The sequence below is a fragment of the Rhinatrema bivittatum genome, chromosome 6, assembly GCF_901001135.1.
Source record: "Rhinatrema bivittatum chromosome 6, aRhiBiv1.1, whole genome shotgun sequence".
NCBI lineage: Eukaryota > Metazoa > Chordata > Amphibia > Gymnophiona > Rhinatrematidae > Rhinatrema > Rhinatrema bivittatum.
In genome coordinates this window covers 264,014,889-264,030,962 of record NC_042620.1, presented here as the reverse complement: position 1 = coordinate 264,030,962, position 16,074 = coordinate 264,014,889, and the positions used below count along the sequence as shown (strand labels likewise).

General features: G+C 48.3%; 1 protein-coding gene across 2 annotated transcripts in view; it reads left to right on the top strand.

Annotated features, from left to right (window-relative positions):
* The window catches only part of LOC115094242 (inactive serine/threonine-protein kinase TEX14-like), a 285,279-nt gene that overhangs the window by 116,414 nt on the left and 152,791 nt on the right, over positions 1-16,074 (top strand). For both annotated transcript variants that reach the window (XM_029607078.1, XM_029607080.1), the window contains exon 9: positions 12,075-12,253. In XM_029607078.1, coding sequence (XP_029462938.1) covers positions 12,075-12,253 — 179 coding nt within the window. The remainder of the gene's footprint in view (positions 1-12,074; positions 12,254-16,074) is intronic.

The following is a 16,074-nucleotide window of genomic DNA, read 5'->3' as shown; positions in this document are numbered from 1 at the left end:
CCTCCCAAGCAATCAGATATTCCCAATGCTTGTGATTACGACGGACATCCAGAATTTCTCGTACTTGATAGATCGGATCTTCCTCGGATGCAGCAGCCGGTGATTGAGGAGGAATAGCATGGAAGGAAGAAGAAACCACTGGTTTCAGCAATGAGACGTGAAACGAATTATGGATCCGAAGACTGGTTGGAAGTCGAATGCGATAGGTCACGGGTCCCAAATGCTTACTGATAAGGAATGGCCCAATATACTTGGGAGCGAGTCTCATGGATGGGACCCGAAGGCGAATGTGGTGGGTACTGAGCCAAACTCGGTCTCCTGCATTTAAACAGAGGGGAAGGTCGACGATTCTTGTCCGCCATCCGCTTGGCAGCGACAGCCGCCCGTAGAAGTCTGGTATTGGTGGCCTTCCAAAGTTCATGGAACTGCAATGCGGAAAGGTGAGCTGCCAGAGAGGCAACTGGTAGAGGAAGAGGAGGCCGAGGCTGCTTGCCATAGACAATCTGGAACGGGGAATTCCCAGTAGCGGAGTGAATATGGGAATTATGTGAGAACTCGGCCCAGGGTAATAGCGTGGACCAATCATCCTGGCGGTTGTTCACGAATAGGCGAAGAAACAGCTTTAATCCTCGGTTGACCCTTTCAGCCTCCCCATTCCCTTGGGGATGAAAGGCAGTGGTAAAGTCTAGTTGTACACCAAATTTCTTGCACAGTACACCCCAGTATTTGGCGGTAAATTGCGGCCCCCTGTCCGATGTTATGTGAAGTGGAAGACCATGTAGGCGAAACACATGAAGAGCGAAGAGCCCAGCCAACTCAGGGGCAGAGGGTAATTTGGGCAAGGGCACAAAGTGGGCCATCTTAGAAAAACGATCTACCACCACCCATATTACTTGATGACCGGAAGAAGGAGGGAGGTCCACCACAAAATCAGTGGATATATGGATCCATGGTTCCTGGGGTGGTGGAATGTGTCGGAGGAGGCCCCATGGCCGGCCAGGTAACGGTTTTTGTTGAGCACACTTCGGACAGGAATCAACGTAGGCACGCACATCCCGGCGTAAATAGGGCCACCAATAGTAATATGATAATCTTTCCAAGGTACCCGTTCTCCCGGGATGGCCGGCCGTAAGGTAATCGTGTGCCCATGAGAGTACCTTGGGGCAAAGGCGGAGAGGAACCACTGTTTTCCCTGGTGGTGCAGTCTCTGTGGTGGCCAGGATCACCTTGGCTGGATCAATAATGTAGCTGGGGAGGTCAGGTATGTCATCGGTCTCATGTAGTCGGGAAAGGGCATCTGCATGAACATTCTTGGTTGTGGGGCAATAGCGTAATACAAAATCAAAGCGACTGAAGAATAGCGACCATCGAGCTTGGCGTGGGTTCAGTCGTTGTGCTTTACTAAGGTATTCCAAGTTTTTATGGTCTGTGTAGACCGTAATTGTATGTTGTGCACCCTCCAGCCATTGCCTCCATTCTTCAAAGGCCATCTTTATAGCTAACAGTTCCTTGTCTCCAATCCCATAGTTCTTTTCGGCTTTGAAAATTTGCGTGAGAAGTAAGAGCAAGGGAGTAACTTCCTCTGATTGGAATGTTGGCTAAGTACGGCTCCTACCGCCACGTCCGAAGCATCCACCTCCACAATAAAAGGACATGTGGGATCTGGGTGACGGAGACAGGGTTCTTGTAGAAATGCAATCTTGAGATCCTTAAAGGCTTGAATAGCCTCGTCAGGCCATTTCCTGGGATCTGCCCCCTTCTTGGTCAAGGCCGTGAGAGGTGACACCATGTGAGAAAATCGAGGAATAAAGGTCCTGTAAAAATTAGCAAACCCAAGAAAATGTTGTAGTGCATGAAGTCCTGCTGGTTGTGGCCATTCCCGAATGCTAGCCAATTTATCAAGGTCCATTTGAAACCCAGTGGTAGAAATGATGAATCCCAGAAAAGGTAGTGATTGTCTTTCAAAGAGACATTTCTCCAGTTTTACAAATAACTGGTTCTCTCTCAGGCGTTGAAGAACTTTTTGGACATCTGTGCGATGAGCAGCCAGGCTTTGGGAATAGATTAAGATATCATCAAGATAGATGATTACTCCTTGATTCAACATGTCCCGAAATATCTCATTCATTAAGTTTTGGAATACCGCCGGGGCATTACAAAGTCCAAACGGCATCACCAGATATTCATAATGGCCGTCACGTGTATTAAATGCCATCTTCCATTCATCTCCCGGTTTTATCCGAACCGGATTGTATGCCCCGCGTAGGTCTAGTTTGGTAAATACTTTAGCTTCATGAAGGCGATCTAGTAACTCCGGAATCAGTGGAAGAGGATATCGATCCTTGCGAGTTATCGCATTAAGTCCTCAGTAATCAATGCATGGTCTCAACGACCTATCTTTCTTGGGGACAAAGAAGAACCCTGCTCCCGCTGGAGATGAGGACGGTCGTATAAATCCTCGTTCAAGATTGTCTTTAATGTATTGAGACATAGCCAGGGATTCTGGCCCAGATAATGGGTACACTCGCCCTCTAGGTGGACATGTATTAGGCAGCAGATTTATGGCACAATCAAAGGTACGGTGTGCCGGAAGGGTCTCAGCTTTTTCCTTGGAAAAAACATCCATGAAATCTGCGTATTGCGGAGGGGGTCGGAGTCTAGTAGCCGCTATTTGGATCTTGGGTTGAGGTCTCTGATTCAGACAGGTAGAGAAACATTCCGGTCCCCAAGCTGTAATCTGAAGAGTTCTCCAGTCAGTGATGGGTGTGTGTTTCTGTAGCCAGGGGAGGCCCAATACCACCGGATGAACTGTTTTTTGCAAAATGAAGAAGGATATCTCCTCCCTATGGAGCACCCCCGTATGGAGTGTTATCGGGGTGGTACAGGAAGTGATTTGACCCGGAAGATTCTCCCCCTGGATTGACGAGATGTATAGGGGTGTCTCGCGAGGAAGTATTGGAAGTTGTAGTTGGTGAACCAAGTCTTCTAAAATAAAGTTTCCTCCTGAACCTGAATCGATGAGGGCTAGAGTTGTAAGGGACCCATGGAGGTAATGTAGTGTGACCGGAACAGTACAGTGGGGGGCGAGATTGCTCCCTAGGGTCAGCCCTTCTAAGACACCTAGGTCCGATAGTTTCCCGGATGTTCGGGACATTGAGCTAATAGATGTCCCTTATTACGGCAATAAAGTCAAAGTCACATCCGTCTTTGACGTTGCTTCTCTTCGGTAGTCAGATGGCTCCTACCCAACTGCATGGGCTCCTCCCTGCCCTCGGAAGAGGTTTCGGAAGTGGTAGGATGAACCATGGGGCGGGAGAAGGTAGGGGCCAATGGAACTGTACGACGGTAGGATCTAGACTCTTTGGCTTGTTGCTGAAGCCGTCGATCGATACGACCTGCGAGATCAATTAATGCCTCAAGGTCATCTGGAATCTCTCGTGCCGCCAACTCGTCTTTGATACGAGGAGAAAGTCCTTCCAGAAAGATCCCTCTTAAGCAATCAGTCTGCCATCCCAGCTCGGATGCCAAGGTGCGGAACTCTTCTGCGAAATCAGCCAAAGTACGGGTGCCTTGACGGAGATTAAGGGGTTCCGAGGAGGCGGTAGACAGTCGTCCTGGTTCATCGAATATTTGGCGGAAGGTCCGAACAAATCATGGCAGGTCGCCCAAAATGGAGTCCCCACGTTCCCAGATCGGGGATGCCCAGGCTAGGGCCTTCCCATCTAGCAAGAAAATGATGAAGGACGTCTTAACCCGATCTGTAGGGAATTGTTGTTCCTGTAGCGAGAACCGGATGAAGCAATGGTTCAGAAATCCTCGACATTGTTTGGCATCCCCGGCATATCGAGATGGAGCAGGCAAGTGGGTTACTGCACTAGTACTGTTTGGAATTGCAGGAGTAGGAACAGCAGCCTCTGCTCCACGGGCCGCAATAAGGCGGTTTGCCAAACGTTCAACCATGGCAGTCAAATTCTCTAGGCACTGTTGTTGCTGTTGTTGCTGTTGCCTTTGTTGCATAAGTTGCTGAGCCAGGCCTGGAATAGCCTGGAGCCCTGTCAAGTCCACTGGGTCCATGGCCTTTGCAATCTGTTCTCAGTTGTTATGTGGACCCTTAGTCCGGAAGGTACTCACCGAGGAATAGTCCTGATGAACTCCTCTCCGGAAGGTGGAGCAGCAATGTCTAGGGTTGTGTCTAGGCAAGTGGTAGCAAGCAGGAACTGAGTCCAAGCAGGATCTAGGCAGGCGGCCAGCAAACAAGGTCCGGGTCCAGGCAGGGTCAGGGCAGGTGGCTGGCAAAACAGAGTCCAGGTCCAGGCAGGGTCAAGGCAGGCAAAGCAAAGTCCGGGTCCAGGCAGGGTCAAGGCAGGCGGCGGGCAAAGCAGAGTCCGGGTCCAGGCAGGGTCAAGGCAGGCGGCAGGCAAAGCAAAGTCCGGGTCCAGGCAGGGTCAAGGCAGGCGGCAGGCAAAGCAAAGTCCGGGTTCAGGCAGGGTCAAGGCAGGCGGCAGGCAAAGCAGAGTCCGGGTTCAGGCAGGGTCAAGGCAGGCGGCAGGCAAAGCAAAGTCCGGGTCCAGGCAAGGTCAAGGCAGGCGGCAGGCAAAGCAGAGTCCGGGTCAAGGCAGGTGGCAGGCAAAGCAGAGAAGAACCAGTAAGCATACAGGAACCTTATTGCAAAGGCGTCTGCTAGAACCCAGGGAGAGGTTTAAATCTCCCTGGGTCTTGACGTCATCTTCCGGGGCCGGCCTGGACCACGCGCTGTGGCCCCTTTAAGAGGCGGGACCTGCTGCGCTCTCCCCGATGCAGTAGTAGAGACGCCGGGGAAAGCATGCCGTGGTCCGCGCGCCGCCCGTCGCACCGGGGGAAGGCCCTGCTCCGGAGCTCCGAGGGAGATAGGGAGTAGCCCTCGGCCAGGAATCGCAACAATGAAAATGTGTGTCAGATCATACCTTTGTAGAACTATGGGAATGGTCAATGCATTGTCTGACCTCAAGATCCAAAGAGAAATATTTCAGGTAGATTTGCTCTAGCACTAAACCCACAGAATCTCATTAACTGCTTGAGCTGTGGATTCTTCTTTAATCCCATAAAAAGGAATGATTTACAGATATCTCATTTACTGTTCATAAATGACTTGAAACTCTGTAGTTCTTACAACAGCCATCTAGAAGAAAAATTTCAAATACTAAAATATTTCTCTGATGACATCAAATGGCATTTGGTCTACACAAATCAACCTTTATTGAGAAACAATTACATTACATTACATTAACAAAATCTGAAACTTCTCTAACTCAGGAACGCAGCACAAAAGAATTAAAAAGATACTTAGAAATAAAGGTTCAACTTTTCATTATAAAACAATGAGAGGAAAAGATCCAAGTACTAAGTCTGACACCATTAGTAAAAAGTGCTTTAATAGCACAGAATAAAATATAGGCATTTGAGGAGGAAGTGATGTCAGTGGGCCCGATGACAGCCTAAATTCAGAGTTCCCTGTACGTACCCGGATCAGTCCAGACAGCGGGTTGTGTCCCCTGTCCAGCAGATGGAACCAGAAAAAAAAATAACTGAAAGGCAATACCATATATTTATTTAACACTTTTCTATACCGACCTTCATGAAAAAAATTTCATATCAGATCGGTTTACATGTAACAAAGGGTATAACCTAAACAAGAACAATTCACTAGAAGCGGAAGTTACATATAACAAGGGTAGTTAACTTGGAGGCTAGGCTAGTCAGAGGTATAGGACAGTGTAACTGAAGAGAACTAGAAAAGGCAATGAAACAAAAGAAACGGCGGCTTAATTATAATGTCTAAACATAGCGGGGCGTTAGCCGGTAAAGCAGAGTCCTGTCAGGTTGACAATTAATGGCTTAGAAAGTTAGGGGAAGGCCTGGAGGAAGAGCCAGGTCTTAAGTTTTTTGCGGAAAGTTCGAAGGCAAGGTTCTAGTCTGAGGTCAGTGGGCATATTGTTCCAGATAGTTGGACCTGCCGTAGAGAATGCTCGTTCTTTGGTGTATGATAGTCACGTGGCTTTTGTTGGGGGAACTTGCAGGGTACCTTTGTACGCTTCTCTTATAGGTCTTGAGGATGAATATAATTTGAGAGGAATCTGGAGGTCTAGTTGTTGCTGGTTGTATATGGTTTTATGAATTGTGGTGAGGGCCTTGTGCATTATTCTATATTTTATTGGCAGCCAGTGAAGGTTCCGTAGTATGGGAGTGATGTGCGAACCTCTGTTGGTGTTGGTTAGGATTCTGGCTGCCGAATTCTGGAGCATCTGTAATGGTTTGATGGAGGAGAAAGGGTGTCCGAGAAGGAGAGCGTTGCAGTAATCTGTTTTGGAAAAGAGTGTGGTTTGGAGGACGGTCCTAAAATCCTGGAAATGGAGGAGAGGTTTGAGCCTTTTCATAACTTGAAGTCTATAGAAACAATCCTTGGCGGTGTTGTTGATGGATTTCTTTAGATTCAGGTGGTTATCAAGGATGACTCCTAGGTCCCTTACTTGTGAGATCTGGGTGTTGGATGATGTCGGATGGGTTAGGGCTGAGTGGTCGGGGGAAATGAGAAGTAGTTCTGTCTTAGATGCATTGAGGACTAGGTTAAGACCGGAGAGTAGGCAGTTAATAGCTTGAAAGCAGCTTTCCCAGTATGAGAGCGTTTTAGAGAGTGATTCTGTTATGGGGATCAGAATCTGTACGTCGTCTGCATAGAGGTAGTGGATTAATTTTAGTTTTGTAAGCAGCTGGCAGAGGGGGAGGAGATAGATATTGAAGAGGGTGGGGGACAGGGAGGATCCTTGCGGTACGCCTAAAGTTGATTTGACGTCTGAAGATTCTTTATTATTAATGTTTACCTTAAAACTCCTGTTGCTGAGGAAGGAGGAGAACCATTTGTGTGCAGATCCTGATAATCCGATTTCTGAAAGCCGATTTAGTAGGATGGTGTGGTTCACGGTGTCAAAGGCTGCGGAGATATCTAGAAGGATCAGGATGAATGACAGACCTTTGTCAAGGCCCATGATGATGTGGTCCGAGAGTGAGATAAGGAGGGATTCTGTGCTTAATGATTTACGAAAACCATATTGGGATGGATAGAGGATATTGTGTTCTTCCAGATAATCTGAGAGTTGCGTATTTACCAGTTTCTCCGTGATTTTGGCCAGAAAAGGAAGGTTAGATATGGGGCGGAAATTGGCGGGATCTCTCGTGTCCAGGTTAGGTTTCTTTAGTAGGGGTTTGAGGGAGGCTGTTTTTAGTCTGTCGGGGTATATTCCTTGGGAGAGTGAGCAGTTTATGATATTGGTCAAAGGTCTGGAGATAGTCGTTGGGATGAGAAGCAGAAGTTTAGTTGGAATGTGATCTGATGGGTGGTTGGAAGGTTTCAGCTTCTTAAGTAAGGATTCGATCTCAAGTGGGGTAGTTGGTTCAAAAGAATCTAGGTTAGCTCCAGGGTGAGGAATGGAGTCGTGGGTAGGGATGGGGGAGGTTGTGTTGGTGGGAAGGCGAGCTAGAGTGTCTGCAGTTTTTTTCTGGAAGAAAAGTGCTAGTTCATTTGCTTTGGATTGTGCTTGGTCATCTGGTATGACGTGGGTGGGGGATTTAGTGAGTTGGGAGACATATGAGAACAGGGTCCTGGCATTGAATTGGAGTTCGTGGATTCTGCTGGCATAGAAGTCTCTTTTTGTCCGTAAGATGGAATTCTTGTAGAGATGTAATATGTGTTTGTAGTTGGTTAGAGTCGTGGAATTGGGGGACTTACGCCAATCACTTTCTTTGTGTCTGAGGTCTTGTTTTATCTGCTTAAGTTCGGAGGAGAACCAGGGTTGCTTCTTTTTATGCATTGGGTTGATTGTTTTCACTGCTTTAGGGCAAACTTTATTTGCGATCGATTCTGTGATATTGTGCCATGACAGAAGGGCCGTGTTGGGGTTGGTGGTGTCCAGGTTGGGTAGTTCTTTGGAGAGAAGATCTCTGAGCGTGTCAGACGTACAAGTTTTCCTGAAGTGGATGGTGGAGAGGGGCTGAGGAGGCTGAGGATTCCCTTGAGTCGTGAGGGTTGTTGAAATCAGTGAGTGGTCTGACCAGGGAATGGGGGTACAGATCGGAACATTGTTGTATGAAATATTGGAGTTGACGAAGATGAGGTCGAGGGTATGACCTGCTTTATGGGTAGGTTTATCAATGATTTGTTTAAAGCCCATATATGGGCATAGCACACCCTGCGCTCCTCAGTATTTCTGTGGTTCCAGCAGATGCAGTCAGACGAAGCTGCAGTTCCTCTCCTCAGAGATATTTCAGTGTTTTCTTCTCCTACATAGGGTGAAGCAAGTATTAAAATATTAAAAAAAAAATAGTTGGAACAGAGTTTTTAAATTTACAGGAGACAGTTCTGTCTCCTAGCTCTTAAGGAGTCCTAGGGGGGAATTCCCCTTGATTATTCAGCCTAGGACTTCATTTCCCGGTAGCCATAACAATTTCCCTGCACAGCGGTGATACTGGTGGTCCAGTCACTCCCCCTTACTCTTTTGGTCTCTACTGAGATGTTCTTACCTCAGGTCCCCTTGCAGAGACGTTGCCATTCCTCTGTTGTGGTGAAAGTTCAACAAAGTTTTAAAAACAAAAAAAAACAAAACAAAGGGGATTAAAGGAGACAGTATTTCTGCTTGTTTTAATCCGAAGCAGAGGGAAAAAGTCTATTTATGCGGCTGTTACGCTGACCGGCAGGGATTTAAGCGCCTCACAGCTGTTTTTCTGGCTCCTGCGCTTCACTATTTTTTTCAGCTCAGCTGATTTCTTGCCGCCCGATGCCGAGGTCACCTCTTTGCCTCGTCTGCGGGGAGCCTGCTTCATGGCTGTCCTGCGAAGGGCTCTGCTATGTCTGCTTACCCAGAGGGGAAGGACCCTCCGGGACTGCTTCTAAGTCGACGACTCGGGTCGGGTCGCTAAGCGTGCGTCCGGGCCGCCCTCCCTCAGAAAATCGCGGGAACGGTGGCTATTTTGTGCCCGGACCTCGAAGCAGTTTCAGAGCCTCAGGGGGGAGGGGAGTCTGATTTATTACACTCTCCACTTGACTTAAGCCCCATGGGCCCCCCTGTTACAAATTTTGATTCTCAAGGGGCCCCTCCCCCACAGGTACCTGACAAGCCTTACCATGGTTTTTCCAGAGTTTGTGCTCCTTCTACACAGGTCTTTTTTGGCCAGCTTGGAGGCACAGGGGGATCCCATTCCGGGCCCACCCCCGGCTAAGATTCCTCATTTGGTCGGTGGCCAGGGCTCTGGCCCAACGGACCCACAGGGGGCTACTAGGGTCCGCACTGTACCCGGGGGCACTATTACTCTTCACCCTCCACAGCCTGCTCCTTTGCCAGATTCTGATTCAGATCCGGATCTGATGCTTGTGAATCCATCCGTAGAAGGAGATGACCCACAGTTCCTGCGGTTATTTAAACGCGAGGAGCTGGATCCGCTTATTCCCTTTGTTCTGGATGAACTAGGGATTGAAGTCCCACCAGAAGCTACCACCAGTGCCTCCACTTCTGCCAGTGCATCCACTTCCCGCACCGTGGATCCGGTCCTAGCTGGTTTACGGGCTCTGCCTCTTACCTTCCCTTTTCATCCTATGCTTATGCAGCTCCTACTCCGGGAATGGGTATCCCCCGATTCTGGCCTCCGGGTGGGCAGGGCGATGAATAAGCTGTATCCCCTGCCAGATCCGGCCCTCGACATGCTTAAAGTCCCCAAGGTTGATGCTTCAGTGTCCGTGGTCATCAAATGTACTACCATCCCGGTGGGTTCGACGGCTTTAAAAGATCTTCAAGACCGCAAGTTGGAGCTATATCTCAAGCGAATCTTCGAGGTGCTGTCCTTAGGGGTCCGCGCGACGATGTGTAGCAGTCTCATGCAGCGGGCGAGCCTTAGGTGGGTTCAGCAATTACTCAGCGCCCAGAATCTCCAGCTGCAGAGGCCGAACAAGCAGAGCGGCTCGTAGGGGCAATTGCATATGGCGCTGATGCCCTTTATGATCTCCTTCGGGTGCAGGCAAGAGCCATGGTCTCTGCGGTCTCCGCTAGGCGACTCCTTTGGCTACGTAACTGGGCGGCGGATTCCTCTTCTAAGTTGCAGTTGGGCTCTCTTCCCTTTAAAGGTAAGTTGCTTTTTGGGGAGGACCTGGAACAGCTTATTAAATCCTTGGGAGACAACAAGGTTCATAAGCTGCCTGAGGACTGCCCTAAACAGTCCAAATCCTTTTTTCCTTCGTGCTCTCGTTTCAGAGGTCAGTGCAATTACAACAAGCCACGTGGGTCTTTTCAGCGGAATACCCCCTCTAGATCTCAGGCATGGTCTCATTCCTTTTGCCGCACATTATTTTTTTGCTAATTACCTATATGTGTGTGCTTTCTACTCCGCCCTCTCTTTGCACAAAATAACTATGACATATATGTTGTCTATAAAATGTTCAGCACATGTATGTAAGGGCTCCTAAAATTGTCTCTTACTAGCAGGTCTCAGAGTCTAAACAAACTTGAAGGTGAGGTCAGAAAAGAGAGGGAGTGGTAGAAGAGGTTTGACACTTCCTAGTGGGAGGTGTCACAAATTTACCAAAACTCATGTGACATACCAGCATATAAATATCTTGATGCCAGTAGTAAAGCAGCAAAATACAAAAATGTCTTTGCTTTTTGCATTATTAGTTCCAAGCAATTGTGCTGTACTACATATGGAAAGACAAAAGATCATCAAGATACACAATCAGAGAAAAGGAGAACATGGCAGGAAAGTACAGAAATAGAAATAGAAACAATACTACCAAAGAATGCTTCTTTAAATTGCAAGTATTAAAAAAATTAAAACCACTTCTGCACTTCCGAGACTTCCGCCTGGTACTTCAATCCATCATCCTCCCGAAGCTGGATTACTGCAACTCACTCCTTCTGGGCCTTCCAGCTAGCTCCATCAAACCACTTCAGATGGCCCAGAACGCGACGGCCAGAATCCTTACAAACACCAAGAAAAGGGATCACGTCACCCCCATCCTCCAGAACCTTCACTGGCTGCCTATTAAATTCAGGATTCATTTCAAAGCCCTCATGATGATACACAAGGCCCTACACAACATCTCCCCCCTCAACCTAACTTTTCAACTGCAGCAGCACATTACTAAGAGACCTGTAAGAAGTGCGTACAAGAACATGCTACACACCCAGCCGGCAAAAACCTCAGTGAGGAAACGCGCCCTTTCCACTGCTGGTCCCCCACTTTGGAACTCGCTCCCTCCGGACCTCCGACAAGAACCCTGCCTCATGACATTCAAAAAGAAGCTAAAGACTTGGCTTTTCGCCCAAGCGTTCCCGCAGAGCTAAGGCCCGATGAAGTCGATGACATTATAGACCCCGGCCCATCTATCCCTCTGTACATATGTTTTTGAGTTTATACTTTATTTATTTCTGCTAATAGTCTCTTTGAATGTAGTCCTTTTTTTATCTCTCTGTAAGTTCTTTTTTTCAACTTGTTCCAATGTATGACGCCCCAGAGGCGACTGTTTCAGTTCCTTGTAAACCGGTGCGATATGTATATTATACAGGAACATCGGTATATAAAAAACTAAAAATAAATAATAAATAAATAAATAAGTGCCATCAATCTGATAAAAAAGACCAAGTCCTCCTTTATATACTGCCTAGTTCTGTGCCATCTTACAAATGCCAAAAGGATACTCTGGCACAATACAATTATTTAAAAGAGATGGAAATTGTATCCAGCATACTTTGGCTTCCAAATAAGGTTCACTCTTGTTATGGAATATACAAAATTAACCAATTTGGATACACTAAGCCATAAGACTATGTGAGAAACCTCATAGGATATAGGAGCAGTGAGGATAGGAGGGAAAGCAGTGAGTTCTGAGGCTTGCAAATACTTGAACCTCTGCCGTGATTATGCTAAGAAGCGTTTTGTGATTCTGGAATGGCAGGAGTAACTTGACCTTGAATATAGAATACTTCCTCTGTAACGCCCTTGTTTTTCAGTATTGTATGACCATGCTATCTTGACTCCCTGTTTTTCTCTCATAGCGTAGTGAGTTCCCAGTGCTTCAGTATGAGATGATCATCCGTCTCCTGCTACAAGTGTGTGAAGCACTGATGTTCTTGCACTCCCAGGGCTTTGTGCATCGCAGTACCACCTCCCATGCTGTCCACATAGTGACGATGAGTTCTGCCAAACTCAGTAACCTGGAATACATGCAGCTGAGGTATGTGTTTGGGAGGTGATAGGGTTAAAAGATACTCTGAGAGTGGTTCCCAAACCAATCCTGGGGACCCCAAGCCAGTTGAATTTTCAGGATATCTGCAATGAATATGTATGAGATAGATATGCATGTACTTCTTCCATTGCCTACAAATTTATTTCATGGACATTCATTGCAGATATCCTGAAAACCTAACTTCCATGGGGTCCCCCCAGGAAAGGTTTGGGAACCGCTGCTCTAGAGTACAAATAACTGAAGTATGTGTCTGAGGAGCTTTGGATTTAGGAGATAATCTTTGGGCCTCTGGAGTAATTTTATTCCTAATTTTTCCCAGGGCATGTGCAAGTAAGCAAGTGAGAAGGGGTATGTGAGTGACCCTCCACCTTGTGTTGTTTATACAAATTAACTCCCACTCATGAACTGTTCCTATCATAGCACCATCAATTAACTCCTTCACCAGGGACCTGAACTCTATCCCTCATTCTCTCCATCTTTCTCTTCTCAGCTTCCATCTCATTTCTTTAATTGCCATGTCGTCTCATTCCTCCCTAGCTTTTTTCACATCTTTTAGGTCTTTCAACTGCCCTTCTACTTCACTTTTCACTCTCTTACCCTTCCCACCCTACTACCTCCAAATCATCCTTCCTCCATATAATGCCCACTTTCCCATTCTTACCATTATATTGCCTCCTTTCCCATTCTTACCCTTTACTTCCACCAATCATTCACTTCTATCTTCCTCAGCTTCCACGCGCCTTCCTTATTTACCATTCTCATTCCCAGCATACTTAACCCCATCTTTCCTTTCTTACCCTGAATTTGTTCCACGCCTCTACCCCAGCATCTGTTACCATCTCTTGCTCCCCTTTCCCAAGCATCTTTTCCCTTGGCTCCTTCCTTCTTCCACAGCATCGCCCCTTGTCTCTTTCCCCTTCTTACTCAGCATCTGCACCTACCACACCCCATTCTTTCCTAGCATCCACTCCTCTTGCCTCTTGACCCCCCCCCTCCCCCACAACCGGTTCCCCTGCCTATTGCCCGCCCTTGCCCCAGCTTCCACTCCTCATTGCGCCTTAACCAGAATCCACTCCATTCTGCATCACCTAATTGAACAGTCTGTGTCTGCCGACTGCTCTTTTTCATCTGTACTACACTACTGTCATGCTATACTGATGTTCATGTTTCTCTTTTATAAAATAATAAAAACAGATTTACCATAAAACTGGAGACCAGCACTTCCTGCCTGCTGATTTTATGAGTTCAGCAGGAGTATGTGCTGACCTGCAAGTTTTGAATTTGCTTGTAGTGCTGGCACAGATTAGCCAGATTAGTCAGCAGCCATGAGGCAGGTTTTGCTGCTTCTCCTACCTGGTCTTGCGTGGTCTGATGTGTGGCATTTGTAATTGCTGGAAGAATTTTGTGCAGCAAACCTCTTCTCACTGGGGTTCATTATCAATTTCCAAAAGTCAAACCTGATTCCAACTTGTCAGTTGGGCTTCATAGGTGCACACTTACCCAGAAGGGAAGAGCATTCCTTCCTCTCCAAAGGATAAACATGTTAACTTGCATAGTTCACTCTTTATGTGTCCGCATTACAGTATCATCCAAGATGGCCACAGTTCATGTTACATCTTTTGCACATCTCCACATGAGGTAAGTTCAATGCCATGTGAAGCTTCACTGAAACCAACATTCACAGCCAGTTTCTCACAGAATACAAATTTCCAGGCATCTTATCTGTTCATTGAGATGGTGTACTAAATTTTCAGATCTTCTTTTTGGCCACCTTTTTATCCTCCCCAGCCTTGACAGGTACTGATAATGGATGCTCTACTCAAGATTGGAGAACTCTCAAGGAACTTGTAGCATACAAGAGCAAAGGCTCCATATAAACCTTCTAGAGCTAAGTGTTGCGGGTCCCGTCCGCAGCAGGCCTGCGACCAGGCCTACTCACCCCCAGCTCCCAGTCCTGGCCCACAGCTGCCTATGCTCCCGAGCCTCCATTGCCTCCTCGGCCGTTCCTGGCTCCACCGTGGACCTCCCCAGCTCCCAGCGGGTCTCCCCACGTGGGGACGCCGCCGTCCACCATCCTGCTGCCCTCTAGGCGCGCACCTTGCCGTCCTTTAAAGGGGCCACAGCGGGAAACTAACCCGCGGCCCCAGATGATGACGTCACCAGGCCCTGCTACTTAAGGCAGGGCCCGCCACTAGTTCCTTGCCTTGGCAACAGGTCTCCACGCTTGTCGTGTGCTCGTTGCTTGTTCCTGACTTCGTTCCTGGTTCCTGTTCCTGACTTGTTCCTGGTCCCTTCCTAGCCTTGCTTGGACTGACCTCTGGCTTTGACCCTTGCTACATCTGGACCTCGCTCAGGACTGACCTCTGGCTTTCACCCTTGCTACGTCTGGGCCACGCTCAGGACTGACCTCTGGCTTTGACCCTTATTATGTTTTGGACTACGCTTTGGATTGACTCCCGGCTTTGACCCTCGCTCTGTTGAACTCGGTACCTCGCCTATTCAGCTGCCTGCCCTGACACCAGCCTGTTCTTCATTATGCCTTTTGGTATCTTCCTGATCTTGGCCCCCTCAGGCTCTGGTCTACTACTACTTGGGCGCCACCCGTTCTTGTTCCTGGCCCTCCTTGGCGCTTCGGTCTCTGGATCCCTGCCTCGTCCAGGCCTACTTCGGTCTTCCTGATACCTCTGCTGGTCCCTGGCTACCAACCTCTTCAACTGGGAGTCGTCTGATGGATGCCCACCTAAGACCAGCCGGCCCCCGGCACCCAAGGGCTCAACCTGCGGGGAACAAAGGCTGGTATTAGCAAAACTCCAGTCGGCCTCCGTCTCCCAGCCAGCTCCGCCTCCCGACGGTGGGGACCCATAGGGCTTGCCCTGGGTAGCGTCAACCCCACTTTGGGCTAAGGGTCCATCTCCAACGCAACAGGTTGCCAAGGTCATGGACTCGGCAGAGCCCTCCGCCCTCCAGGCCATTCCGGGCCTGGCTCTGAAGATCCAGGAACAGCAGCGGTTCCTTCCGTGAGATAAGGAGATTTCGCTCCAACAGAAGTTCTTCTGGATCCACGCAGAAGCAGGGTTCAGGAAGACAGCAGTCCTTTCGAGGGACCCATAGGCCAGCCAGAGATAGTTCCAGATGGGGTTCTGGAGGTGCGAAACCTGTCCAGTGAAGCGGGCTGGTCCATTCCTCCTGGGAAGCTGTCGGAGGAAGGTTGTCCCATTTTTACAAGGAGTGGACCAGAATCACTTCCAGCCAGTGGATTCTGGAAGTAATAAAGGATGGCTACGCTTTAGAATTTTCACACCCTCTCAAAGAGGCCTTTGTTGTGTCCCATTGCACTCCGCCTGGCAAGCAGGCGGCGGTGTGAGACACCATAGTACGGCTGCAGCAATTGGAAGCCTTCATCCCAGTGCCTCAGGAAGAGCAAGGTCAAGGAAGGTATTATGTGTACTTTGTGGTTCCCAAGAAGGGAAGGATCTTTTCGGCCCATTCTAGATCTGCAAAAGGTCAATGCGGCCTTACGGGTGCCGCGCTTTCAGATGGAGATGTTGCGTTCAGTAATTGCAGCGGTGCGCAAGGGGGAGTTTCATGCCTCCTTGGATCTATAGGAGGCATATCTCCACATTCCCATCTGAGCAGACTATCAGAAGTTTCTTCGCTTCAAGGTGCTAGGAGAGCATTTTCAGTTTCAAGCTCTTCCCTTTGGACTGGCTACCACACAAAGAACATTCACAAAGGTTATGGTGGTGGTGGCGGCAGCCCTCAGAAGAGAAAGGATACTAGATCATCTGTACCTGGACGATTGACTCATT